The 27899-nt window shown below is 42.5% G+C and overlaps 1 protein-coding gene across 1 annotated transcript in view; it reads right to left on the minus strand.

The window, feature by feature from the left end:
- Positions 1–27899, minus strand: part of LOC148022730 (sulfate transporter 4.1, chloroplastic-like) — a 242971-nt gene that overhangs the window by 164549 nt on the left and 50523 nt on the right. Inside the window, exons 3-4 of the mRNA XM_087695655.1 lie at positions 14780–15002; positions 14507–14678 (exon numbers count right to left, since the gene is read on the minus strand). Coding sequence (XP_087551781.1) covers positions 14507–14678; positions 14780–15002 — 395 coding nt within the window. The remainder of the gene's footprint in view (positions 1–14506; positions 14679–14779; positions 15003–27899) is intronic.

The raw sequence follows: 27899 nt of genomic DNA on the forward strand, positions 1-27899 counted from the left end.
TGGCATCCCTATGCTGCTTCCCCCTTATGCAGGAGACACATGGCTGCTGGCTCACCACTATATCCGGCAACCCTCGAACAAGCTGTCCCCGTGACACCTTCCGAAGATAGTCATAGTTCAGGTGACCAAACCTAGCATGCCATAATTCAGACTGTGACTGTGAGGTAAGAAGAAGAGTAGAGAGGGCAGTGGAAGACTTCAGTTTGTAAATGCCGTTATCCTCATATCCAGATGATAGAATCTTCCTCGATTCACGATCAAGGACTCGCACTGTAGAACTGTCAAACTCCACCAGAAGACCAAGAGAGCAAATCTTATGGACTGAAAGGAGATGGTACCCCAATCCTGGTACATGCAAAACCTCTGAAGTATGGGTGCCACCTCGTCCATCCGGAATAAGCTGCATCTTACCCCGACCTGCAATAGAAACTGAAGAGCTGTCTCCAATGAGAACCTGCCCACGTGAAGGTCGCAGCTGGGCAACACCATCTGATGAAGGAGTCATGTGCCGTGAGGCACCACTATCAATAATCCACTCTCGAGATTGGGAAGCCGCCATCGCAGCATCAGAAGCATTCGGTGAAGCGTCCTCAATGACAACTAGATGTAGAAATGCAGCTGATGAGGGTGCAGCCACTGCTCCAGAATCCTTGGTTTCCTTCTTCTTGGTGTCCTTCGAGTCTTTGTCAGGGCAATCCTTCTTCCAATGGCCAGTCTTTCCACAAATATGGCATGTGGAGTCTTTGTCCTTGTCCTTCTTGGACTTGTTATCCCCCTTCTTCTTCTTTTGGTCCTTCCCCTTCTTCTGAGAGGCTTGACGTGTCAACGCCTCCGTCTTGGAAGCATTCTGTCCCTTTAACTGTTCCTCTTGGTCCAAGACCATAGAAACCAACTCCTCCCACCGAAGAGTAGACTCTCGCCCCGAAGCAATAAGGGCAGAGTAAAATGTACCGAATCGTGGCGGCAACTGGGACAATAGTGTGATCGCCATGTCTTCGGAGGAGATCGGCTTCCCCGCATTCTGAACCTGCATCTGTAGCTGCCTTAGCTTGTTAATGTGTTCCCTTAGCGAAGAAGACTTATTGACGGACAAGGTCCGCACCTGTACCTCCAAAGAAACCCTCTTCATCAGGGTCATCCGATTGTACATTTGATCAAGCTCCAGCCATATCTCACGAGCCACTGTCAAGTGCTCGATGTGAGCGATCACGGCTGTAGTGCATGATAGAAAGAGAAAGGATCGAATCCTGGCATTCAGTTTGTCCCAATGAGACTGGGCCCTGGCCAACTCCGCACGAGCATCGGAAGAGAGTTTGCACTCATCTCTTACCGAAGGCCGGTCAATATCTTCCTGTACCAACTCCGCCAAATCATAGGACTCCAGAATGGCCAACATCATAACGCGCCAAATGCGGTAGTTGTCGCCGTCGAGCTTCTGATCTATAGGAAGAGCCGGTAGGACAGGCACCTTCCGGTCCATAATCGCCTGGAACTCCAAGTCCATCTCTGTAGACATCTTCACCTGCAATGCCTTCTCAAACGCAAAAGCAGCCCCCTCTGACTGGGTAAACTCAGCCTACTAAGGCTCTTCTGCGTCCCGAAGCTTCTTCACTCACCGGAGGCGATGAAAAAGCAAAACCTGCACTTTTAGGTTGAAAACTCAAACTTTCTCCGCGTCAAACAGCAGTAAACAGCAGCAAATCCACCACCTGTACTCCTTTCCTGTGCGCCCACACTCGTTTCAGCCTTGTTCCAAGGCGCAGCCCTCCTGTCTGCCCTTAAACGCAAAAAAAACGCAAATTTGTGTCGCGATGGAAACTCCTCTTCAGGTTGATTCTGCGCTCAATCAGCCCTCAAACACTGCTCTGATACCATGTCAGAGTGCAGCGGTGCGGAAGCGTAGGACTGAGAGAGAGAGAACGCAGAGAGAGAAGGGAGAGAAAGAGACAGTGTACACTGAAGATCTGCTGTATAAAGAATGCTGAATACAAAGATATACACGGGCGCAGTGCGCTGGACTGCGTGTCTCCACCTCGACGATGCGACCTGCTGTCCACCTCGAAGTCTGCTGCAGTCTGCACTGTCTGCTGTCTGAAATCTGCGAACAGAGACAGAGATCTGCACGGCACCGGTCTGTAATCTGCGACAGAGAATGATCGGGAGATTGCTGAAAAACGTCAGCAATAAATAGGCGAAAAACTACCTAGAATGGGGCTCAAAACTGGGGCGCAGCCTGGTAAAAGTGGCTGCAGGCAGTCGGACTGCCACGTGGCAGTCCGACTGCACAGTCCGACTGTGCAGCAATGCTGCTGGTCCGACTGCTGCAGCTGGACAGGCTATGATCTCTGACAGGTCCATCTATACAAGGATACCTCGCGTAGCCTTTTGATGTTCACATCTATCATTTTGTTGTAGAGAAATTACTCTGGTTGATTCACACTGGGCCAGATCTTGCATTCTCAATTAGTTTACTTAGTTAGTACTTTAATGCACCTAAAAAGTCTCATTAAATTACTTGTCTTAATGTGTTAAGATATCTAAGGTGTACCTATAATTATGGTCTAACTTATGGTCATAGTTTATACTTGCAAGGGCATACTGATTCTGACTAGACGCAAGATTCTAACACCCGGCATTCTCATGGAGGCTACCTCTACACCTTGGGCATAGCACCCATCTCTTCGGCTAGTTGTAAGCAAGAGACGGTGGCGGCTTCCATGGCCGAGGCAGAGTATTAGGCTCCCTTCGATGATATTATAGGGGCCATCTATCTAAGGAACTTACTGGCTGCACTTCAATTTTCTTACGGACAATCCTATCATCACCCCTCAAACATGACACATGGTGGTTCATTTCCATTTCACTAGAGAGCAGGTTGAGCTAGCCACCATACGCCTAGAGTTTATAGCATCTAGTAACAATTTTGCAGATATTTTGACCAAGGTGATCAACCAACCAGTTCTCCAATACCTTCTACCAAAGATCGGCTTGGGTACATCCTCCTCTACTACTTCAGATTGACAAGGAGAGAAGAGGGGGTGGTTTTCTTCTCTTGATAGTAAGAATGATTATGCATACAGTTTTTCACTTTCACACATTCATTACTTTGTATCATACATTATGGAAATTTATAAATTCATCCGCACTGTCAAGATGGTATGATTGTAAAAGGGCGCTTGGGCAAATGAATGATTCTCCTACAAGGGCACTATCTAAGTGACACCATTGCATCGCATTTTGCATGAGCATGAAAAATTGCACCTTCCTTTGCATTACCCCCTGCATTGGCATTTTGTTCATGTAAACATACATTGGTGCACATTTATCCCTTTTCAGTCACCCTTGAAGTAGTTGACTCCGGATCCACTATAGTTGTAGCATTGCACATGGCAATCTCCAAAGGCAATTTTTCCCTTATACTTGCATACAAGCTTGGCTTATCTTGCTTGCTCACACATCATATTGGCTGTCTCTCCACATATTCTCCGTATGATTGGCATATACACTCTCTTAGGAATCCCTAGATAGTTACCCTAGTAGTGTATGGAATTGTTTTGCTTCTTTTATGAAGGTAGTGGGACTATCCATCCTTATTTTCCCATACTTTGGGGCATAGTGACTCAATGGGACGAATACTAATTTCAAACTCTCATTTAATATTAAATCTTGTACACAAACTCAAACTCCGCCCCTCTTTTTCTTTAACAAATTTTTAAAAAGAAAACCAAAAGAAAAAGTCCATTGTTGATTCCATCCGCATTTGTTGGACTTGGTAGGCCCCTAGGCAACCAAGGCACACCCTTGATCAGATGCCTTGGTCTCTCTGGGCTGATTACTTAGGCTTCCTTGGTCAGATGACCATCACCTATGTAGTCTTGGTAGGTCACTAGGCAGTCAACATACACCTTTGCCCGATGCCCTGGTACTTTGGGGTGGAACGCCTTGAAGTACAAGAAAAATCCATATAAATGGCTTATTTCTCATGGCTCAATTTTGAACCTGAGAGGGAGTATTAAGATCAAAATACATTAGCCTGATATAAATAGTCCCAAAACATGCTTAATTAATAAAGAAACCTTTTTATTTTAAAAAGAAACATGATCCTAGAGAGTTACTGTGTCCCACATGAAAAACGATAATTTGGATATCCCAAACTTTCTATAAGTAGACATGCAACCCACCACTCTCCCTTAATCTCGTTTTTCCATGTTTCAAGAGCCATATATCTGCTGCCCACACCCCATTCGAGGAGAATATCGTGGTCAAAGCTTCCCCCAGTCATCTACTACCATTTGGCGCTTGATTCCAACCTTTGCCTTCACTCTGCAGCTATCACTTCCCTAGAGCTATCGCCTATAGTCAAATTACTACATTTATCATCATCTGGTGCTATCGGCACCATCAATCTAGAGCTATTGCCCTAACATTCTCTCTCCTTCACGAGCTACATTTACAATTTTTGGCTGGCGCCCTGACTTTCTCTCTCCTCTGCTCATATGATTGGTTTTGTGTTTTATGCGTTTAAAGCATTTCTTCACACTCCCAAGCCCAGCTGGCATAACTTATCACAACTTTTTCCTTTGACACCCACTGCATCCTCAAGGTCCTTGGTCTGTTACCATGGAAAAACTCCCATGTGTACCACATGTCCTGAACAACCTTCTATAATTTAATCAAATGTTATCGGCAAGATTAAAATATCTTAAAATTCCGCGTCCTTATGGATGACACTATGCAATAAATACACTATGCAAGGTGAAATACTGTCCCCCAAACTCCCGTGTCTCCTTTATCCTTTCGAGATGTTTTGCCCATTTCGTTTCCATCTCATTTAATTGCCCTTTATATTACTTTTAGTGGCAGTGTGAGAATAGCAAAGTGCAGCAATGTTGATAATGTGGCAGCTGAGGCAATGCTGTAGATAGCAAAAATGTATCCTTGATAATGACACAAGCAGGCTATACAAACATGTCACTAGCTGTGGGAAAGGTCAAAATAGCATTGAAGAAGGGCTGAACAACAATCGCCAACAATCTCAGAGTGTCTGAAAGCTAGCGCCAACAACAAACAGCAATAGGTAGCATCTCCAACTGAAATATCCTTCGTGCGGGGTGTGGATAGCAAAGTTTAGGCACCCACAATCTGCACAAAACGAGAATGAAGCTAAGTGGTGGGCAACATGTCTATTTATAGATAACTGGGTCCTCCCAAATTAGGGTTTGGCTTATGGGACATAGACATTCTCTAGGAACGCTTTGTTTTTTAATAAAAGTTTGGTAATTTAATTAATGAAGCTTGTTTTTGGGTTGTTTAATATGGCTAATCAGCATATAATGCATTTATAGCTCCAAACCCCTCTCAAGCACAAAACTAAAACCAAGGGATTGTACTAGCCCAATCCCATATATTTTTCTTTTTCCCAAGGTGTTCCACCCCAAAGCAATCAGGGCATTGGACAAACAGTGCACATCAACTGCCCAATGGCCTACCAAGACTACAGAGGTGATGGTTATCTTATCAAGGGAGCCCAAATGATCAACCGAAAGAGGCCAAGATATCAAACAAGGGGTACTCGTCAACTGCCCAATGGCCAACCAAGACCTACAAAGGTAGATGGAACCAAAGTGGACCTTTTTTTTTAAAGAGCTTTCAACCTTTGATTTGATTTGGCATTCAGTGTAGGTTTTCAATCAAGGTTTGTTCTATTAAGTAATCTGTGCCCCTACGGGAGAATAAAAGGATGGTCAAACCCAATGCACCACAAACAAAGAAATATCTCAGCTACCACTAGGTGTCGATGAAGAAGAAATATATGGGGGGAATATGGACAGAAGCAAAAAAGATGTATGAAAGCAAAGGGAGACTACCTTAGGAGATTGCCCTGTGATCTGCTACAAATATGGTGGATTTAGAGTCAACCTCTCTTTGACCAAAAAGCAATAAATGCACACAGATGTATATTTACAAGAACAAAGTACAAATGCATGGGGTTATCCAATAGTCAATACAAATAATCATACTCGTGCAAAATGCTATGTGAGCGTGTCACTTGGACAGTGCCCTTGCATGAGAATTGTTCACTTGCCCAAGCACCCCTTTACAATCATGATCATTTTGATGGTATGGATGATGATACAAAGTGCAGAAATGATAATGTCTCTAAAGTAATCAAAATCTTGTAGACACCAAGACTAGAAGACTGCTCCCTCGCATCATCGGATGGTGGAAGAAAAATTGCACCCCCTCTCTCCCCACAATGTAGATGTCAATGGGGGAAAATAAGAAGCACTCAAGAAAGAAGAGTAAGTTGCATATCTAGCCAAAGACCTATGAAATGTGTTATAGCTCACCTGGAAGAGTGAGCAACAGTTTGAGGAGTGAGTGACCGTACGATTAGATTTGAGTATACCAACAAAATTGTTGGTACACAAAGAATAAAATATATTTATACTTAGGGCACGTAAGGGTGAATTCGCATGTACAGTTACATAATGCGCGTGTACTTTATGCGCAGGTCAAACAGGTCTTTATCCCAACAACCTCCCACTTAAAGGTCCGAAGTGAACCTCTAACCAACTTCCACTAGTCGTATGCAATGCTCATGCTGAGCTTTGCTTAGACTTTTAGTGAGAATATCTGCAGGGTTGTACTATGTTTTGATCTTGGTCAATGTGATTAGACCATCTTTCTGAATCTGTATAATAAAGTAATATCGCACATCTATATGCTTTGTTCGTGAATGATACATGGCATTCTTAGCCAGATACACATCACTCATGCTATCACATCCCAAAACTGCGGTACCCATAGACATGCCGAGATCCTCTGCAAGTTTGCTCAACATATAGCTTCCTTAGAAGCTTCAGTAAAACTGATATGTATTCAGCTTCTGTGGTACTCAGTGCGACGATGTTATGTAACCTAGAACACCAAGATACAACCCCACTAGCAACTGTAAAGACATACCCGCTGGTGGACCTACGAGTGTCCAAGTCACCTGCCATGTCTGCATCACAATAACCTTGCAAACTAAGCGCACCCTGCCCATAGCAAATACACTTTCTTTGTGTACCATTTAGGTATCAAAGAAAACACTTGACAACCTCCCAATGTGTTTTGTCAAGATTTAACATAAACCTGCTAACAACTCCCACTGCATGAGCAATGTCTGGAGGAGTAGCAACCATAGCATACATAAGAGAGCCACAAGCTAATGCAAAAGGGACTCCCTTCATAGCGTTTGCTTCTACGTCATCTTTTGGGATATTGGCTTTACTAACCTTAAGATAAGGAGGTAAGGGCATCCCAAAAGGCTTAGCTTCAGCCATGTTAAATCTGTCCAATACCTTTTCAATGTACTTTTCTTGAGATAAAAACAGCAATCTCTTCTTTTTATCTCTACGAATCCTCATGCCCAAAATATGCTCTACATTCCCCAAATCTTTCATGGAGAAGGCTGATTTCAACTAATCTTTGAGAGCGTCCAAGCTAGTCTTTCTTTTCCCAGCTAGCAACATATCATCTACAGATTTACACATAGCCATGCAGATCATTGTTTGTACATGAAAAAGGATACAAATGGCAGCCCCATCATACTTGGTTTGTGTAAACCCATGAGATAGCATAAAAGTGTCAAACTTTTTGTACCACTGCCGTGGTGCTTGCTTCAATCCATACAAGCGGCGTTTTAGTTTAAACACCATCATTTGCTCTTTTCCAAGAACTACAAGCCCTCGGGCTGTTTCATGTAGATTTCCTCATCAATGTCACCACGCAAAAAAGTTGTTTTCACATCCATTTGGTACAACTCTAAGTCCAATACAGCAGTGAGAGCAAAAAGAAAACGTAGAGTGGTCATCTTCACAAGAGGTGATAAGACCTCTTGGAAGTCAATCCCTTTCTTCAGTGTATACCCTTTGGCAACCAGTCTTGCCTTGTACTTGGGTTTCCCATCAATTGTCTTTACTTTGTAAACCCATTTGTTTGGAAGAGGCTTCCTTCCTTTGGGCAACGACACAAGATCCCAAGTATCATTAGCATACAGAGATTTAATCTCTTCCTCCATAGCTAGCTCCCACTTAGTGCTGAATTTGCATGACTTGGCCTCTTTATATGTAAGAGGCTCACCCTCATCTGTAAGCATTACATAATGCAAGGAGGGGTCAAACCTGTGTGGTTACCTTCTTACTCGTGTAGACCTGTGTACCCAATGATCTACATTTCCAGGAATTGGGTCTACATCTGGAGGTATGTCATTTTTAACATTTATTACCTGCTGTAAGCCATTTTCAGCATGCTGTTCATGCTATACAGCACCTTCATCTTCATTACCAGCACCTGTGTTTTCATAATCAGCAAGTCTATCTGGCTGTCCATGACCTCCTTGAGCTTCTATTTGCTGTCCATCATCATCTGGCTCAAAAATAATTGGCTGATCATCAGTTTCAGCCTGTATTATAGCACCATGAGGCTCATCATCTGAAGTAATAGGTGGCTGCAAATTCTGAAATTTGACCTTTTTCATATCTTCATTAGAGGCTAAAGTACCCTTCAGCGATTTTGCCTCATTAAACACAACATTACGGCTGCAAATAATTTTCTTGGACTAAGGTAACCACACTCTGTAGCCAAATTCACCCTCATCACTATAGCCCAAGAAGATGCCTTTGGTGGATTTTGGGTCAAGCTTGTTCCTCAGCTCATCTCTAGCATGCACAAAAGCATCATAGTCAAATATGTATAAATGGTCATATGAGGCCGATTTGCTAGATCAAACCTCCTCAGGGATGCCATTATTTAAGGACCTATTTGGAGAGAATGTGAACCGCAGTTTTGAGTGCCTCTCCCCGAAATTCACAAGGGAGATTAGTAGTGCACAGCATGCACCGCACTCTTTCACATAAAGTCCTATTATATCTTTCAGCCACCCCATTTGAAGAAGGTTTGTAAGGAGCTGTAAGCTCCCTCTTAATTCCATGCAAGTCACAAAAAGACTTGAATTCAATAAATCTAAACTCACCCTCATTATCAATTCTCAAGCATTTCAGTTTTCTACTTGTCTGAGTGGTCACAAATGCATGAAAAGTTTTAAAAACAGCAAACACTTCACTTTTCTTTTTCAACAGGTAAACCCAAATCTTTTTGGAACAATCATCAATAAAGGAGATAAAATATGCAGCACCACCCAACAATTTCATGGGCATACTACATACATCAAAATGCACTAAGTCCAAGACATTGGACTTACAAGAGACACCAAAGTAAAAGGAATTTTTTATTTGCTTTTCAAACTGACACTCATTACAAAAGTCAAGTTTAGATCCTTTTCCATCAACCCTCTTCAAAGAGGTAAGGACATCAAGTCCTTTCTGGCTCATATGGCCTAATCTCTTATGCCACAACTCCAAATGACAGCCAATTTCAGCTACTGCAAGGAACTTGCCATTCAAAGCTTTACAGTGTAAACAATACAAAGTGCCCTTCTTGGTTCCTTTTGCAATCAGCATGGAACCCTTCTTCACTTTCCACAAACCACCACCAAACAATGATGTAACCATGTAAGTCAACCTGACCAATAGATAGTAAACTCTTTTTGATGCCAGGCACATATCTAACATCTTTCAACATAAGCTCTTACCCATTATCTAAAGACAAGTGTACAGTGCCAAACCCTTCAATGCTGCAAGCATGGTTATTTCCAAGATACACCTTTCCATAACTGCCTACATTGAGCATAGCAAAACACTCCAAGCAAGGAGTTACATGGAAAGAGACACAAGAGTCTACAATCCAAGTTTGAGTGACACCATCATCAACTGACAAAAGTGCATCAATCACATCAGCCTTGGTAATCTGCATATCCTGCATGTGACATACAAGGGCATCATAGTCAACTGCACATAATACGTCAGCCTCTATATCCGAAAGTTCCTCTATCTTGCCTTTGGCTGCCTCAGATGCATCTGTCTTATCCTCTTTCTTCTTTTTGTATCCTACATTCTTCTTTCTCTCGTCCCTTCTTGTAGTACCTGCAATTAGGCTTCTTGTGGCCCTTCCGACCACAATGACAGCAAGTAATGTCACTCCTATCCTTTCCTTTGCTCTTGCTCTTGTTTCTCTGCCCTGCATTTGCATTTTTCTTTTCAGCCCTACCTCTTACATTATAAGCTGACTTGCTGCCTTCTCCACTAGAGATACATCTAATTTCTTCATTCAAGATTGAGTCACTCACCCCATCATATGAGAGATTGGGATTATTGCTTAGAGAAACCACCAAGGTCTCCCAGGAAGCAAGCAATGTCATGATCAAAAAGATTGCCCTCAACTTATCATCAAAATCCAAATTTGCATCTTTGAGCTGATTTAAAATACCAGTAAATGCACTCAAGTACTTAGCTACAAGTTTGGACTCATCCAATTGCATATTCACCAACTTGCGCATTAAATGCACCTGACTAACAGGTGTGGTGATCTCATAGGTAGTTTTCACCTTCTCCCATATTGCATAACAAGTATCTAAACCCTTAATGTCTGTTAAAATGTCATCAGTGACACCCATCTTAATGTAAGCCATAGTCTTTTTGTTAACTTTGGTCCGATCTGCATCAGACATTTGGTCTGATCTGCATCAGACATTTGTGCGAGTTTATCAGTGACACCCATCTTAATGTAAGCCATAGTCTTTTTTGTTAACTTTGGTCCGATCTGCATCAGACATTTGTGCGAGTTTATCTTCCTGCAAAGTATCCTCACAATCCTTTAAGAATAATATGCCCTACATATGGTCTTTCCAAAGGTCAAAGCCATGGGCATCAAACCGTTTGATTTCCATCAAACTCTTGATGTCTGAACTGGAAGAAGTTGCAGTCATTTTTATCAAGAACACGAGTAAATACCCTGGACTGCAGAAGCACAAGCTGAACCAGCAAATACACTACTGTACTTCCTCAAATAGTAATAAATCTCTGTTGTTTGTATATGAACCAGCCACCACATGGGCAAAAACTGCAAAAATTTATCAAATTCCGTATAAAGCCCCAAAATCTCAAGTCCAATAGTGCATAAATGTCAGCCAATCTGACCTAGCTGAGCAAAATTTTACCAATGCATAAAAAGCCCTAATTTTTCAGGGTTCAATGTCAAGAAATTTTACTCGGAAAAGTGAAATTCCGACAAATTTACCAAAATCCCCAATTTGATTGAGGTCACTACACACAATGTCTGCAATTTCTGACCTAAATGTTGCTGCCAAGCATTGATGAGATTAAAACTGGGAAAAGCCCTAAATTTTTCGGCCCAAATTTGCACAGAGTTGACGATTGTGCTTTCACGCACGAACTGCCGTCAAGGGAAGGGAATGAGAGAAATTTAGATTTTTTTTTTTCTATTGAAAAAAAAACGAGAAAAGGGGTCCATTGACCCGCCGTCCCCGGTCTGTTTCCTATCAGACTGGCATCGCCTTGCGCCCGACTGCGGGCAACTCACCCACCCCCACCTTTTGGCGTTCGCGTTGCGCCCAGCTGGGCCATCACGTGGTCATCGACACACGTGCTAGTCACGGGTCCAACACACCTGTCACTCCCCCGCCGCCGCTACAACCCAGTCACCCCACACGTCTAAGGTCAATCACACCTGCCACTTCCCTGTCACCTACACACCACACTGTTGTTGCACATGCTTGCTACTATACGCCTGCTTGTGACCCATCGTGAGTCCATCTTCTACTCAACCTGTTTGCGAGCTGACTATACGCCTGCCTATGACCTGTCGTGAGCCCTCGACCTGTTCACGAGCTGGCTGTCACTATCAATCAATGGTCTCGGGAAGCGCGCACAACTTATGCTCTGATACCAATTGTTGTAGCTCACCTGGAAGAGTGAGCAGCAGTTCGAGGAGTGAGAGTGACAGTACGATTAGATTTGAGTGTACCAACAAAACTATTGGTACACAAAGAATAAAATGTATTTATACTTATGGGACGTAAGGGTGCATTCACATGTATAACTGAATAATGTACGTGTACTATACACGGAAGTGAAAAGGGCCTTTATCCCAACAAAATGAATGGCCTCCGACACTGCCTCAAGTAAGGCAAGAACTCGGCCTCAAGAGAAAAAAGACTCCTTGTTGATCGCAAGTGTAAAGCCCCATCCAGGAAGGGCAACCAAGAAGTGCCAATAGATCCAAGTCTTTGGTTCAATCAACCAACAAGTACTATAAGGATTAGTGCCAACTTGCAAAAGACAAGCTAGGCAAAAATACCACATAAAACCAGAAAACATGCATATCTCAACTTCAATAAAAAGTGCTTATGTTAGTTTTGAGATGTTTCCACTACCAAAACGTAGGCATGCAAAAGATATAGGAAAGTAAGAGAGAAATGTATAGCGGAATAATGAAGCTAGACTAGAGTATACCCTGCAAGAATCAACAAACATGCAAGTGGAAAGTGTGGTAGGTCTATTGTGTTGCCGACATCTGAATTGGAAAAAGGCTCCACAATCTCCTCATTCGAAGGATCTGTAGGGAAAGTGGCTTCAACTAGTTCTAGCTGTACACTCGATGTAGAGGGCCACTAAATAAGTGAAGGAAACTCATCAAGTCTATCCTCAGGAGAGACAAGGAGTACCAAGGAACTAAAGTCCAAAATAGTTAGATGGGCATACATTTCTGACAACTCCTCAAATAAAGAGGGAGCTAATGGTCTAGTCGCCATGTGAATAGCAAGTCTACCTTGCCAGGGTGGAGAATGAGATCCTCTTGGCTATGGAGGTGAGGTAGAAGGGCCCTTACCTAATGCACTCGAGGGATGAGTCTTGGATGGACTGCCCTTGGCCTTTGAACAACACTCCTCATCAAAGTCATCCAACGTTTGGCAATGGTGAGAGTGCCTATTCCTTTTGTGAATGTTTTGCCAACCCAGTTTCAATCCTGGAGGGATGCTACTTTGTGCCTCATTACCTGACTCAGTCTTGGCGTTGCTCTTGCCACCACCTTGCTTCACTTTTTGGAAAGTCAAGGCCCCCTCTGAAAAAGAGGAAAATATGGAGATCTAACGAAATTGATTAGATAGCTGAGCGTAACACAATAGCTAACACAAAAACTCATAGAAGGTGGGTATACTCTGCTGGGCAATGATTTGTTGGATAAAATGAAAGTATTTTCTGGGTAATTTATTCATGAACAAAGTAACTTGATCATCTCGTAACTTGGGTAACCCAGTTGTGGAAAATTCAACAATACTCAGCCAACTTAACAAATAAAACATACCTATCAGCAATTTTGAACTCTTAGAGCTCGTAATCAAGGTTGGTACACGAGTACGATCACCAACTACATAGCGGTTAATGAGATTTGCCTAATGCTCAAAGGTAAAGTCGAAGTGTTGAAGTTGGGATTAAAATTCACTGACAAATTAGACTCTAGACCATAAATTTATTTATGCAACTTTACATCATCGCTCACACTCTACATACATGGTAAGATTCAAAAACTAGTTGGTATACTCTCTAACTAATAGGCTTCTTTGGTCCAATTGATACCATCTTCTAGCTAACCTTTCCTTCTCAACGAGAGAAACAAATACTCCAACAATCTTATCTTTTAATTCTTCTTGACTATCAAGCTACTAATTTTCCCTCTTTATGTATCTCTACAATGTCTTGGGGAGTCTATCTTATAGAATATGTAAGCTACCATGTGAGTTCAAAGGAAAGGGTATTTTATCTAATAAAATTTATGAGATTATATTTATAAAAGGAGTTTTTTAGTTATAATTTGAAAAAAACCCATAGGTCTAGTAAAGTAAAAGGGGTCATTTTATGGCCTTATAGCATGTAGAAAAAGGGTACCTTTGAACACACGTTATATAGATGTCTTTATAGGTGCACCCCCCGGGTACCATGTACGAGAAAAGCCCTCAAGGTGAAGTGTAGCAAAGTGAATCTTTTAGTCATCTAACCTAGGGAAAATGTCAAAATAAGATTCCAACTTTGAAGTCCATTTTTCCAAATCAATAGCATAAGATCATGTATCAACTCAACATTCCAAGCACCAAAGAAGCTGATCTAAAACGTTGGGCCAAACCTGCTGCATTGATATAGAAACTGCCCAACCCTGTTTGTACTGATTTAAACTGAAGCACCCTAATTATGCTGCACAAATTAAGCACTCCTAAACAAGCTCAAAGCACAGTCTGTGCAAGGCAAGATAGTTCATCAAGAGTTGTGAAAAGAACTGTACAACTAAATTTAAAAGGCTGAATACTATATCTTGGGCTACAGATCAATTCAGGTTCTCTTCAAACAAACTATATTCCAGCAGTTTTAGGAAGAAACCAACATATAATATTGACCTGGATGTCAGAAAGACACTGATTTGATCTACAGAAGTTTGGTAAGAATGTCCGTGATTCCATCCTTACAGAGTACATTTCATGATTACCAAAACTAAGAATCTCATAGAAGCCAACATATAGAAGATGTTTTCATGATATGACTCATCTTACCCCATCAGCAAATCCAGATATAATACTCTTCAAAAGTGGAATAATTTTGCTGTTTGATGACACACTATAACCAAGGAAATATTTGGCCTGTGAGAGAGCAATGACAATTGCAGAAGCAGATGTAAAACCTGATATTACAGTATGACTGATAAATCGAATCAACCACCCAAGCCTGTAAATGGGAGCAGTCAACTTCAAACATTAAATTTCATGAAGAATGTTAACATGAGGCTATACTGTATAATCAACCAGGAGGCAAAAATTTTACTCCACCTTAAAAGTCCCATCAAACATTCGGTAATCCCCACCATCAAAGCCAGCAAAACTGCCAACTCTGAGTAGTATTCTGCTGCCTCATCACTTTGATCCTCCTCTAAATCTACAATCTGGCCAAGAATGTTTGAAACCAGAAGTGAAACTAAAGCAACCGGACCAACAGCCAGCTGTCTCGAAGATCCAAAAATGCCATAAGCAAATACAGGCACGAAACCTGAGTCTGCAACAAAGCCAGAGTAAACTTTCATAAACCAGTACATTTACACCACTGCACCAAGCAATTCCTAAGAAAATTGGAAAATCTCTGGAAGCAGATTAAAACAATCTATATAAATTGCATCATAAAGAGCATGCATACTTTGTGGACAGGGTGCATGTGTGAAAGTATGACAAACATTATAGGCTGCCAAACAAATGCAATTGGGGAAAATCATGTTAGGAATCTCTTCCCTTGTATGTGAGAAGACTTATGTCTGTAAACGCACCCTTTTATACAGTGTATCACACCATACGAACACACTTTAGGTGCATTTAATGAAGGTCAAGCTAGTTGGTGTAGCTCTTGGCCGCCATGAACAATGCCATGTGCCTTACATCATATGTGTTAATTTTCCCATTTACCAAGAAACACTCTCCTGACTGTTTCTCCCTCTTTTAGTCCCGCACTTCTCTTCTGATATTTCCAACAATGGTATCAGAGCAAGCTCAGCCCTGCATCCATCTTTTTCTCCGCTTTCATCTTTCCTTCATCGGATTCACATGAATCATGGAGCTCTGCTGCTTTCCTTCAAACCTTTCTTTCACATGCTGGCTATGAAGAAATGGTAGGGTTTGCAAAGAAAACACAATGTGTGTACAACAAAACACAGAGACAGTGAATGGGCTCAAAAAAATTCAAAGAATGAATGAAATAAAGAATGTAAGAATACAAAGGGTCTCAAGGTTCCATGTCTCATAGACTGGTCCTAAGGTGAGCTGAGACAAGTCAATGACACCAATCAAAGCTCAGAGATAATTGCACTTTCCTTACTGACCAGGCATCAGCATCTATAAGGAATCTGCATTGTGAAGGGTGTGAAATGCAGTCCTTCAGGCAAAGGTGTGTTCATGATGAAGATGAGAGTGCTCCAAAGGAAGGCAACTATAATCTAATGATGGCAACCGCTGCAAATAAAGGATGCACATTCCAAAAAGTAGGATGATGAAATGCAGATGGTGAAGACCTCCAGTAAGCAAGCAATGGCTGGTGATGATAAATCCTGCTGTAGAGGATCAAAACACGAGAATGCTGATGAAGATGGCACCTGTATGTGCAGGTCCAGGAGCTGTGGCTAAAAATCTGATGACATCAGCACTCCAATAGGGGCAGGAACCTTTTAGGAGAAAAAGTAGGCATCAATGCACTACAATTAGATATTCATGCATGCCATGAGTTTGGTTGCTCAACACTGGCTTTGTGTGTCATCATTCAAGCCACCTGTCTGCTGTCAACAAATTTTCAGATCTGCCAATCAATGTTTGCTAAGATTTAGTATGCAAGATCTCCCACACCAGCCAAGAGTCAAAACTCTAGGTCAGACATCATCAATGCTCTCAATGCACCACTACAGCAATAACAATTCCCATCATCACATCTTCTAGAATCAGTCAAAAAGCCCATGAGGACTGCACATAGAAGCACACAACAGCCAAGTCACCTTCAGTAAACTGTACCATCATTCGGAAACTAGCCACCACATCATCAAAGGCCCCTGCTGCTAAGGGTCTCTGCCATAATGCCACCCAGCCATGTCAGGTCATCACTTTTTCTCTGTTCCGGTAAATTCATTTCTCTCTCTTTGGTGTCTCCTCCTTTCACTCTCATCATCCTCTTCTCTCTCTCAATACCTGTTCCATCATCCAAAACTAACTGCCATATCATTGAAGGTGCCTGCTGCCAATGGCCTCCACCACAATGCTGCGTTATCACCCAGATATGTTAGGTTATCACTTTTTCTCTGTAAAGTCCTTTCTCTCTCTTCGGCATCTCTTTCTTTATCTTTCACCATCCTTTTCTCTCCCCTCGATATCTATATCCTTCTCTCTCCCCATTTGTTTCTCCATATTTAGATGTTTAAAAGCTAAGGTTTTAAAACCTTAATTACAGGCTTCATTGCAATTAAGATTATTATTTTATTTCTCACTAAAGGTTTAAAACAAAATCCAGTACAAATGTTTTTATCTTTCCTCCCCTTCTCCACCTATCTTTTCTCTACCTATCTTCACACCCTCACATGGCCGGCCTTGACACTTCTAGGGTGCCTCCAAGTTTATTCGATGTCTAGTGATTCCTAATCCACCGATTATTTGGATGGATGACCTCAATGCCTTATGCTAGCTTGGGAAAGTATCTCAAATTGGGTTCCTATGACTTGCTAGGGAGTCACAAATGTGCACATGCCATATCCAGCACCATCCACTCCATTGGAGGATGTTATCCATATGCAAATATACAATAGGGTGATCAATTGTATGCGCTAATAATGCTTTGTATGCAATCAAAGGCATTGAAAAGATTCCCATTGTTATAGTACATGGAAAGAAAAACTTGCTTTTAGTATCAGCCATTGCATGTGCTGGTTTTGTGGTTAAATTCCACATAGATTGATGCAATATCTATGATTTTAGTCATGGGGACACCCTCGTTGTCACCGGCACATCGTAGAATGGCATATATCAACTTATTTCATATAAGACAAGCAACATAGGATGTATTACATGTCAATGCCACCATTATAGATGACCTGGACTTCTGTCATGCTTGATTCGATAATCTCATTATGGCAATTCGATAATCTCATTATGGCAGTTCGCTTCATTTAAGAATCAAAAATATAGTACTTAATCTTCCTTCTTTGAAAGCATCTACTAAAAATATATGTGAGAGTTGCATTCTTGACAAAATGCACATGCTTAATTTTTGAAAAGTGGATCTATGCAATGCTAATAAAAAATTACAGCTTGTGCATGGTGATGTTTATGGACCCATGCATGTCAAATCCATTGAAGGATACTTACATTTTGTTACCTTCATTGATAGCATGACCAATGCCTATTGCATATGCTTCAAGGCACAAATCAAAAGTGTTTGCATGCTTTGAAACTTTCTTGGCCTTGGCTGAAAATAGCAGTGGATGTAAGCTGATTACTCTCCATACAAATCAAGGGGGGGGAATAGATGACACGTGAGTTGAAATATCTATTGGTTGAAAGTGGCATTAAACATTAGTGTACTCTAACTTACACACCTCAACAAAATGGTGTGGTTGAAAGAAAGAATCAGACTCTGATGGAGATGGCATGTTGTATACTTTCACACAATAAGCTGCCCCCAAAGTTCTGGCTTGATGCTATTATATGTACAGTATATATCCTGAACCGTAGCCCCACTAAAGTGTGTTGAGAAACCCTTCACCCGCAATTTGCGTTTTTGCGTTTCTGCATTCTGCATTTAGGGTTTGCAGCCCCAAAAAGGGGCGCCATCCTAAACTGACTATGCCTATTTATAGACCACTCTCTCATTCTCACAGTTGATTCATTCAATCCGTCACCTCTTCTCTCCACCCTCTCCACTACCCTCGCACCCCTTTAGGAGGACATTGTGGTTCGTTGTTCATGTCTATCTTCATCATCTTCCTTGTGCTATGGCACCCTTGTTCCCTTGTATCACATTCACTTCATGATTCAGAACTTCATCGTTTCATTCATTAGAGTTTCTTCTCTCTTCTCTTCTCTTCTCCATGTTTGCCAAGCTCACTCCGTGTTCCTCCCTGCAAACCTTATTGTCTTGCTGGTATGTCATCTTTTGACATGGTATCAAAGCTGGATTTGCTTAAATGTTGGGAATAAAGGGCCATCATGCCTTTTATATGTGCACGGGTGTGAACACACCCTTAGCACATTATACTTTTATACATATATCTATCTAAAACCTAAAGTGGTACACTCGTCATTGTACCGAAAAACGTGTTCACTCTCTACTCTGCTTACTTGTACTCTCTCTGTCTCTCTTGTTGAGCGTAAGGTCTGTCTACCTCTATCTCTGTGCCGAATCGATTCCTTCAAAATGGTACCAGAGCGTAAGGTGCTGAGTGTGCTGAGCACGATCGTCAATCAGGCTGAGGCAGTCGTGAGCTACAAAAAGCGGACAGGCCGTGGAGAGTGTGCATTTGGCCCCCAGCATGGAACGGGGGGAACTATAGCCGTGTGGCCCCAGCGTGGAGTGACGGGCGACAACCGGTCGAGTAGGTCTGCAATATCGCAGCATGACGTGACAGGTAGTGGGCAGCAGTCAACGCGTGACGAAACCAGCAGCGGGCAAGGACAGGCCTGACGGGACGCGCGACGATGATGGGACCAGCAGGCGAGAGCACGACGGGGAGGCTTGATGGGTCAACGGACCCGTCATTCGAAACTTTTTTTTGAAAAAAAAAATTCTCAAACTCCTTCCCCTAACAGGGGTTCGCGGGTGCAAGCACAAAACATCAAATTTGTGCAATTTTGGCCTAGAAAGTTGGGACTTTGACAAACTGAGCACTATTCGTGAAAAATTGAGGCATCTGCATCAGATTTGCAGACATTGTGTGCATTTGAATTGGGGATTTCACCAAAATTGTTGAAATTTTACTCATCTGAGTGAATTTTCTCAACATTTAGCCCAGAAATTTGGGGCTTTTCCCAGATTTGGGAAATTTCATGCAGAACAAGCAAATTTGTCTCAAAAATTGCAGGAACTTGTGACATTTTGTCCCGACATTTGGGGCTTTTCATATACATGCACAAATTGGGCTGAAATTAACCCAATTTCTCGACATTGAGGCACATTGGACCCCGTGCAATTTGGGGCTTTTGCAATTTGGGCAAAATTTGTGCAGCATTTGGTCATTTTATGTACATGTAGGTTGAATTCCGCACAATTTGGACATCAACACTTGGTGAAATTTGGGGGTTTTGCTGAAATTGCTTTATTTTGGCAAAATTGGGCAGTCCTATGCATGATAGAGGAAATGCAGATGTGCATTTGACGCTTTTGAGCACAAAATTTTGGGGCATTTGACCGTTCGTGTCAAATTTTATGCCCGTGGGTACACGTACAACAGAAATTGCAGCTGAAATTTTGGGATTTCTCATGTAATGTGATGCACATGCCCTTTGGAACAGCTGTAATCAGTTGGATAATGCTGTAGCACTTGGTTTGGTACTTCTGAAAACTGAATTACAGATCTGAAATCTGTACTTCTGTGTGGTCATTTATTGCTGATTGATACTTGTTTGTACCTTGGTCACTTGGGTAACAATTTGGGCCTGCATTTACTGGTCTTTTGGTCACTTTTGAGCTGAAAACCATGGCTGGCAGCAATGACAGCAGTAATTTGATGCATATAAAGAAGCTTGAAGGCGCACATAATTTTGCAGTGTGGCAAAAACAGTGCTACAATATCCTGTTACAAAAGAAGCTGGCAAAGTCAATCAAAACTAAAGGGGCAAAGCCTACGGACATGGATCAGGACGATTGGGATGAGCTGAATTTGCTTGCATGCTTAACCATAGAGCTATCAATTTCTAATGCCTTGCTCTTCAACATTGAAGGTTTGGATTCTGCATATGCTATATGGACTAGACTGGAAGAACTGTATGCACAGAAGAGCGCTGCAAGTAAAGTGTATTGGCTGAAAAAGCTTATGGATTTGCGTATGAAAGAAGATACAGCAATGTCTATTCACTTGAGTGAGTTTAACTCCATTTTCAGCCAGCTGGTTGCCTTGAAGTTCACGATTGATGAGGAATTTAAGGCTACTTTCTTGCTTTGCACTCTACCAGAGAATTGGGATACATTCAGGACTGCTATGAGCAATTCTAATGTGATCCTTTTGTATGCTGATGTAGAGAGTGCTCTACCTATGGAAGAGATGAATCAATAGAACAATGCATCCAACAAGTCTTTCAATGCTTTGCATACAAGGGGCAGATCACAGCAAAAGGGCAAATATGATGGCAAGAGACGCAGTAAATCATGTGGCAAAGATGTTGAATGCCATCATTGTGGCAAGAAGGGTCACTTTAAACGTGACTACTACAAATGGAAGAAAGAGAAAGGAAAAGGCAAGAAGATAGATGATTGCAAGGAAGAGAAGAAGGACAGTCAGCCTAAGAAAAGCAATGTAAAAATTGAAGAGGTGAATGTAGTCACTCATGACAGTGATAGTGGGAGTGATGTACTCTTTGTCTCTTCACATTTTGGTGCACACGCTCTACTTGCAAATACAGATGATGACATGCATACCTGGATTCTTGATTCAGGTGCTTCCTTTCATGTCACCCCTCATCATGAGTGGTTTTCCACATATACAGGGGATCGACATGGTGTTGTCCATCTTGGGGACAAATATGCATGTGAGATTGCAGGTATTGGCAGTGTGCAGTTACAATTTCAGCATGGCTCTGTCTTTACACTTCAGCATGTAGGGCATGTACCTCATCTCAAGAAGAGCTTGATCAACACAGGGCAGCTAGATGATGATGGTTTTCATACCACCTTTGGTAATGGAAAATGGAAGATCTGTAAGGGATCTAGGGTTATTGCCAGAGGTTGCAAGAGTGATACGTTGTATCCACTTCATGTATCTAGTGTGCGTGACCATTTTGTTGCCGTGACCCAGCAGCCAAGTGTTTCTTTGTGGCATGGCCGGTTGGGACACATGAGTCAAACAAGAATGAAAGTGATTTCTCGTTTGGGTTACTTGCCTTGTCTTCGTTATGCTGATTTTGAGCACTGTGATCATTGTATTTATGGCAAACATGCACAGACTTCTCACAAAAAGTCACTTTCTTTGAAATCTTCTCCTCTAGAGTTAGTACATTCGAAGTATGTCAAATGCCATGATTATCTTTAGAGGGAAAGAAATATTTTGTCACCTTTGTCGATGATGCTACACTGAAAGTATGGGTTTACCCTATTCATAGCAAGGATGAAGTGCTTGACAAGTTCAAAAAATTCTTGGCATTGGCTGAAAATCAGACAAATGAGACAGTTAAGTGTCTTCGCTCTGACAATGGTAGGGAATATGTGTCCAAAGCCTTTCAGGCATTTTGTGACAGCAAAGGGATAAAGAGGGAGCTCACTGCCCCTCGTAATCCACCCCAAAATGGAGTTGCAAAGCGTATGAATCGGACCATACAGGATAAGGTCCGTACGATGCTGTCTCATGCTGCATTACCCCATGGTTTTTGGGCAGAGGCTGTTATGACAGCCGTTCACTTGATTAATCTGTCACCAAACGGGGGAGGGGGAGGGGGAGGAAGTTCCCCAAGAAGCGTGATCGGGCAAGACACCTTCATATGCTCATCTAAAAGTATTTGGCTGCAAGGCTTTTGTGCACATTCGTAAAGAAAAACGCAGCGAACTTGAGCCAAAGTCATGTAAATGCATTTTCCTAGGATATGGTGGCGAGGGTGAAATGGGGTATAAATTGTGGGATCTCGAGAAAAGGAAAATAGTACGCAGCAATGACATTATCTTCCAGGAAGATCGCATGCACAAACAACCCGAAAAGACTAAGGAGATCCGTAGGGTTGTATTCCGAGAAGAAATACCTTTTGGACAGCAAAATGTGCCCGTTGTACAGGAGCAAATACCTGCTGTAAATGAACCTGTAAATGCAGGAAATGATGCTGGAAATGATCAGCCAGCTATTGCCCATGAAAATGAGCCATTACATGTGCAGGAACAGCCAGGACAGCAAGCTGTTAATGCTGATTTGCAGGCTGAAATACCAGGACAGCATGCTGAAAATGGAAATTTGCAGGAACAGCCAGCAAACAATGACCATTGGGTTAGGAGATCATCTAGGGCTACTAGACAACCTGACAGATTTGTTCCTGGTGCAATTAATGTGGCTGAGTATGTCATGTTCACAAACTGTGGTGAACCGTCTTGCTTCAAGGAAGCAATGGACAGATAAGACAGCAAAAAATGCTATAAAGCCATGCTATCAGAAATGGAATCTCTTGACAAAAATGGCACTTGGGACTTGATGCAATTGCGTAAAGGGCAGAAAACCCTTCCATGCAAATGGGTTTACAAAATGAAGGTCACTTCTGGTTCCTCACCAAAGTACAAAGCAAGATTGGTTGCAAAGGGGTACAAGCAGGAGCATGGAATTGATTTTGATGAGATTTTCTCTCCTATAGTCAAGATGACTACATTGAGAACCACTTTGGGCTTGGTTGCAGTTGAGGATATGGAGCTCATACAGATGGATGTAAAGACTGTGTCTTTACATAGTGATCTGCATGAAGACATAAATATGCAACAGCCTGAGGGTTTGTTGAACAAGGGAAAAAACAAATGGTATGTAAACTCAAAAGGAGTTTGTATCGGCTGAAATAAGCACCAAGAGAATGGTATCATAAGTTTGATACATTCATGCAGTCCCAAGGCTTTCATAGAAGTCAAGTGGATCACTGCCTGTACACCAAGAAGGCAACAGATGGCAGCCTGATTATCTTGGTTTTATATGTTGACGACATGCTGATTGCTGGCAGGGATGCTCATGCCTTGGATTCATTGAAGCAAAGTCTTCATGGCAGCTTTGACATGAAAGATCTAGGTGATGCAAATCACATTCTTGGCATGCGAATACTCAAAGATAGATCTAAAGGTTTACTCTATCTATCTTAGCAGGAGTATATCTCCAAAGTTTTATAGCGTTTCAATATGGAGGGGGGGAAAACAATTGGGGTTCCATTGCCTCCATATGTGAAACTCAGTGCAGAGGACAGCCCTACATCTGATGATGAGAAGGCTGAAATGGCCAAGATACCACATGCTTCAGCTGTTGGCAGTTTGATGTATGCTATGGTTGCTACATGTCCTGACATTGCTTTTGCAATGGGAGTGGTTAGCAGATACATGGCAACCCCTAGAAAGAAGCATTGGGTTGCAGTGAAAGGTATTATGAGATACCTCAAGGGCACAAAGGGGTTGTGCATCTGCTTTGGAAAGCAGAAGGCATCTGTTGTTGGCTTTACGGATGCAAACTATGCTGGTCATGCGGACTACAGGAAGTCCACTTCTGGGTATGTGTTTACTTTCACAGGAGGAGCAATCTCTTGGATCTCTAGGCTACAAAAGTGTGTTGCATTGTCTACTACAGAGGTAGAGTATATAGCTGCCACTAAGGCATGCAAGGAGGCTTTATGGCTTTCACATCTAGTGGGAGAGCTTGGCATCACAGAGTTACCTGTTCTCCATTGTGATAGTCAGAGTGCTATCATGCTAGCACGGAATCCTGTCTTTCATGCAAAGACAAAGCACATACAGGTGAAGTATCACTTCATTAGAGATGTACTTGACAGCAAGAGCATTGAGCTTGTCAAAGTGCATACAGATGATAACCCTGCAGACCTTCTCACAAAGGGTCTTCCAGCAGAGCGGTTTGCTCATTGCCGACAGATGATGGGAGTTGGATAGATATATTTATTTCAGCTTTGTACATACTTAGACTTAGTTGATTCTTTTCTCCTCTTAAGGCACATTGCCTTTAGGTGGGAGGTTGTTGGAAATAAAGGGCCATTGTGCCTTTTATATGTGCACGGGTGTGAATACACCCTTAGCACATTGTACTTTCATACATATATCTATCTAAAACCTAAAGTGGTACACTCGTCATTGTACCGAAAAACGTGTTCACTCTCTACTCTGCTTACTCGCACTCTCTCTGTCTCTCTCACTGAGCGTAAGGTCTGTCTACCTCTATCTCCGTGCCTTACCGATTCCTTCATTAAACAGGGGCAAAGATCCTCCACTATGACGGCAAAGACCAGTGGCGGGTTTGGCATCCATTTCTCTTCTTCTGCTGCTGCATCAAAATCTCGTTTTTGCAAGTTTCAGGTATTTTCAGCTTGCTACCCACACCCCTTTCGCAGAGGACATCGTAGTCTCAGCTGTCCCTTGCTGTCATCTACACGACTGGCATCTATTTCCAGCCTTTCACCCGCAGTTTGCAGTAGTTTACAGCAAAATGACTGTTGCTGATCACTCTCCATTCAAAAAATAATCTCATTTTTGCATATTTCAAATATTTCAGCTTGCTACCCACACCCTAGATGCGGAGGACATCGCGGACCAAGCTAGCCATTACTGTCTATAACAGTCTGGTGCCTGTTTCCAACCTACCACACATTGTTTAGAGCTAATTTCAGCATATTGACTGCTGGTTTTTCCTGCGTTTTAAGCCTTTCTCTCTCCTCACCTCCGCTTTTAGTCTTTCTCTCTCCTCGCTTGCGTTTTTCTACTAGTTTCAACCTCTTACTATTGATAACATCCTCCTCGCACGGGCAGCTCACTTCCAGCCCTTTCCATTGCCCTCCCACCCCTTGCGGTGAACATTATGGTTTGTGCTTCACATTGCCCTCATAACCCTTGAGGCGGACATTGCGGTTCGTGATTCGTGGTTGACCTCTTCCATCTCTTCCTTCTTCAATAAGGCACACTGGTACCCATGGCTTCTTTACCAACAAATGACTAGACTACTAGGTGCTCCTACTGTGGCATCATCAGACACACCACCAATGATTGCCAACTTCGACCTTTGCTCCCCACCCCCCTAGAGTATATGCATCTTCCACCAGGTACTCCTTGTGCCACCTCTCCTTTCTAGGCCATAGAGATCGTTCTGTATCGGCTATCAGAGTACTATGCTCAAAGCAATAAGACGCATCCAATGCGCACTAAGTCCTTTCGAGCGCATGGAGGATTGATTGGTGCTACAACCTCCTGGAGATCGCCGCAATGCAAGTGGCAGTCTTCTCCCACCTATTTTTGGGTATAGTGGCTACCACGGCCCGCAGTTCTACAGTCCGCTCCATCGAGAGATAGTGATTGTTTGATACCATCTCCTCGTCAGTTCACTCCTTTGAGAGACAATGGCTGCTCGACTCCTTCCTCTTCTTCAGCTTCCCGGTCCACTCCATTGAGAAGCAATGACTGTTACCCACTCACTGCTCAGTCTGAGCCCCACCCTTCACCGTCGCCTACTCAAGTTCTAGAGGCCACCTCTGGGAATTCTTCACCACCCTTCGGCAACGACCGGTGGCACTTTCTTCATCCTCAGACATTTCAGAGTCCGTGATCCATGAGTTTTTTGGATTCCCTATCTACCTCAAAGGAGGATTCAGAGGGGAATGATCTTTCTCTACTCTCCGAAGGGGCATCTACATCTACTGTGACTTCAAAGGGGGCTCCTGCTCCTCCAGTTTCAGAGAGGGTCCCCACCCCCGCTTAATCCTTCGCACACCCTGGCAGAGGCCTTTTACCTTCTTCTTCTACCCTTGGATGGGGTGGCTTCCTTCCAGCAGTCATCTCACCTATTGATACCCAAGATCTCGAGGATCTACCTAGATCAGAGCCTTGGAGATTCAGCTGCGACTTGGTGACGAGGCCTTCGGATTCCTTCTTGCATGGATGCATGGAGCTAGTGGCTTCTCTCCAGAGGTTGGGTTTCAGGTTCTCCAATTCACTCTGTCTGCTATTCTTTACTGTATCTCACCTATTGATACCCAAGATCTCGAGGATCTACCTAGATCAGATCCTTGGAGATTCAGCTGCGACTTGGTGACGAGGCCTTCGGATTCCTTCTTGCATGGATGCATGGAGCTAGTGGCTTCTCTCCAGAGGTTGGGTTTCAGGTTCTCCAGTTCACTCTGTCTGCTGTTCTTTACTGTAGGTTGTTGGGATATAAAGGCCCGATAACCTCCGTGTATATAGTACACGCACATTGTACATGTGAACACACCCTTTACGTGCCCCAAGTATAAATAGATTTTATTCTTTGTGTACCAACACATGGTTGGTACACTCTTATCATCTCGTACTTTCACTCTGCTCACACTCTCTAAAGCCGTCACACTCACTCGTTCACTCTTGCTCGAGCTGCATCCCTATCGCTTTCAACAACTGGTATCAGAGCTTGTGTTGAAAGATGTCAGATATGTGCCTGGCATTAAAAAGAATTTACTATCTGTTGGTCAGCTTGACTTGCATGGCTACACCACATTGTTTGGTGGTAGTTTGTGGAAAGTAAAAAAGGGTTCCATGCTGATTGCAAAAGGAACCAAGAAGGGCACTTTGTATTGTTTGCACTGTAAAGCCTTGAATGGCAAGTTTCTTGCAGTTGCTGAAATTTGCAGCCACTTGAAGTTATGGCATAAGAGATTAGGCCATATGAGCCAAAAAGGACTTGATGTCCTTACCTCTTTGAAGAGGGTTGATGAAAAAGGCTCTAAACTTGATTTTTGTAATGAGTGTCAGTTTGGAAAGCAAATAAAAATTTCCTTTTGCTCTGGTGTCTCTCGTAAGTCCAATGCCTTGGACTTAGTGCATTCTGATGTATGTAGTATGCCCGTGAAATCATTGGGTGATGCTGCATATTTTGTCTCCTTTATTGATGATTGTTCCAAGAAGATTTGGGTGTACTTGCTGAAAAAGAAAAGTGAAGTGTTTGCTGTTTTTAGACCACTCAGACAGGTAGAAAGCTGAAATGCTTGAGAACTAATAATGGGGGTGAGTTCGCATCGACTGAATTCAAGTCATTTTGTGACTTACATGGTATTAGGAGGGAGCTTACAGCCCTTCTTCAAATGGGGCGGCTGAAAGATATAACAGGACTTTATGTGAACGGGCACTGCACGGGCAAAAGATGCAGAAATTTACCAAATTCTGCGCAAATCCCCAAAATTTCAAGTCCAAAATTGTATGAATGTTAGACAATCTGACCCAGCTGAGTAAAGCTTTGCCAATACATGAAAAGCCCCAAATTTCTGGGATCAAATGTCAAGAAATTTCACCCAAAAATGCAAAATTTCAACAAAATTGGTAAAATCCCCAATATAATTGAGGTCACCGCTCGCGATGTCTGCAATTTCTGACTCCAAAGTCACTGACAGGCATGAATGATGCCAAATCTGAGAAAAGGCCCAAATTCTGTGGCTAGATTTGCACAGATTTTGAAATTGTATCTCTGGTATGTGAACTCCTGCCAAGGAGGAGGGATTCAAGAAAAGATTTTAAGAAAAAAAT

Source organism: Lygodium microphyllum, chromosome 16 (assembly GCF_053477565.2).
Source record: "Lygodium microphyllum isolate KBCC chromosome 16, Lygodium_microphyllum_v1.1.10, whole genome shotgun sequence".
NCBI classification, from domain to species: Eukaryota; Viridiplantae; Streptophyta; class Polypodiopsida; order Schizaeales; family Lygodiaceae; genus Lygodium; species Lygodium microphyllum.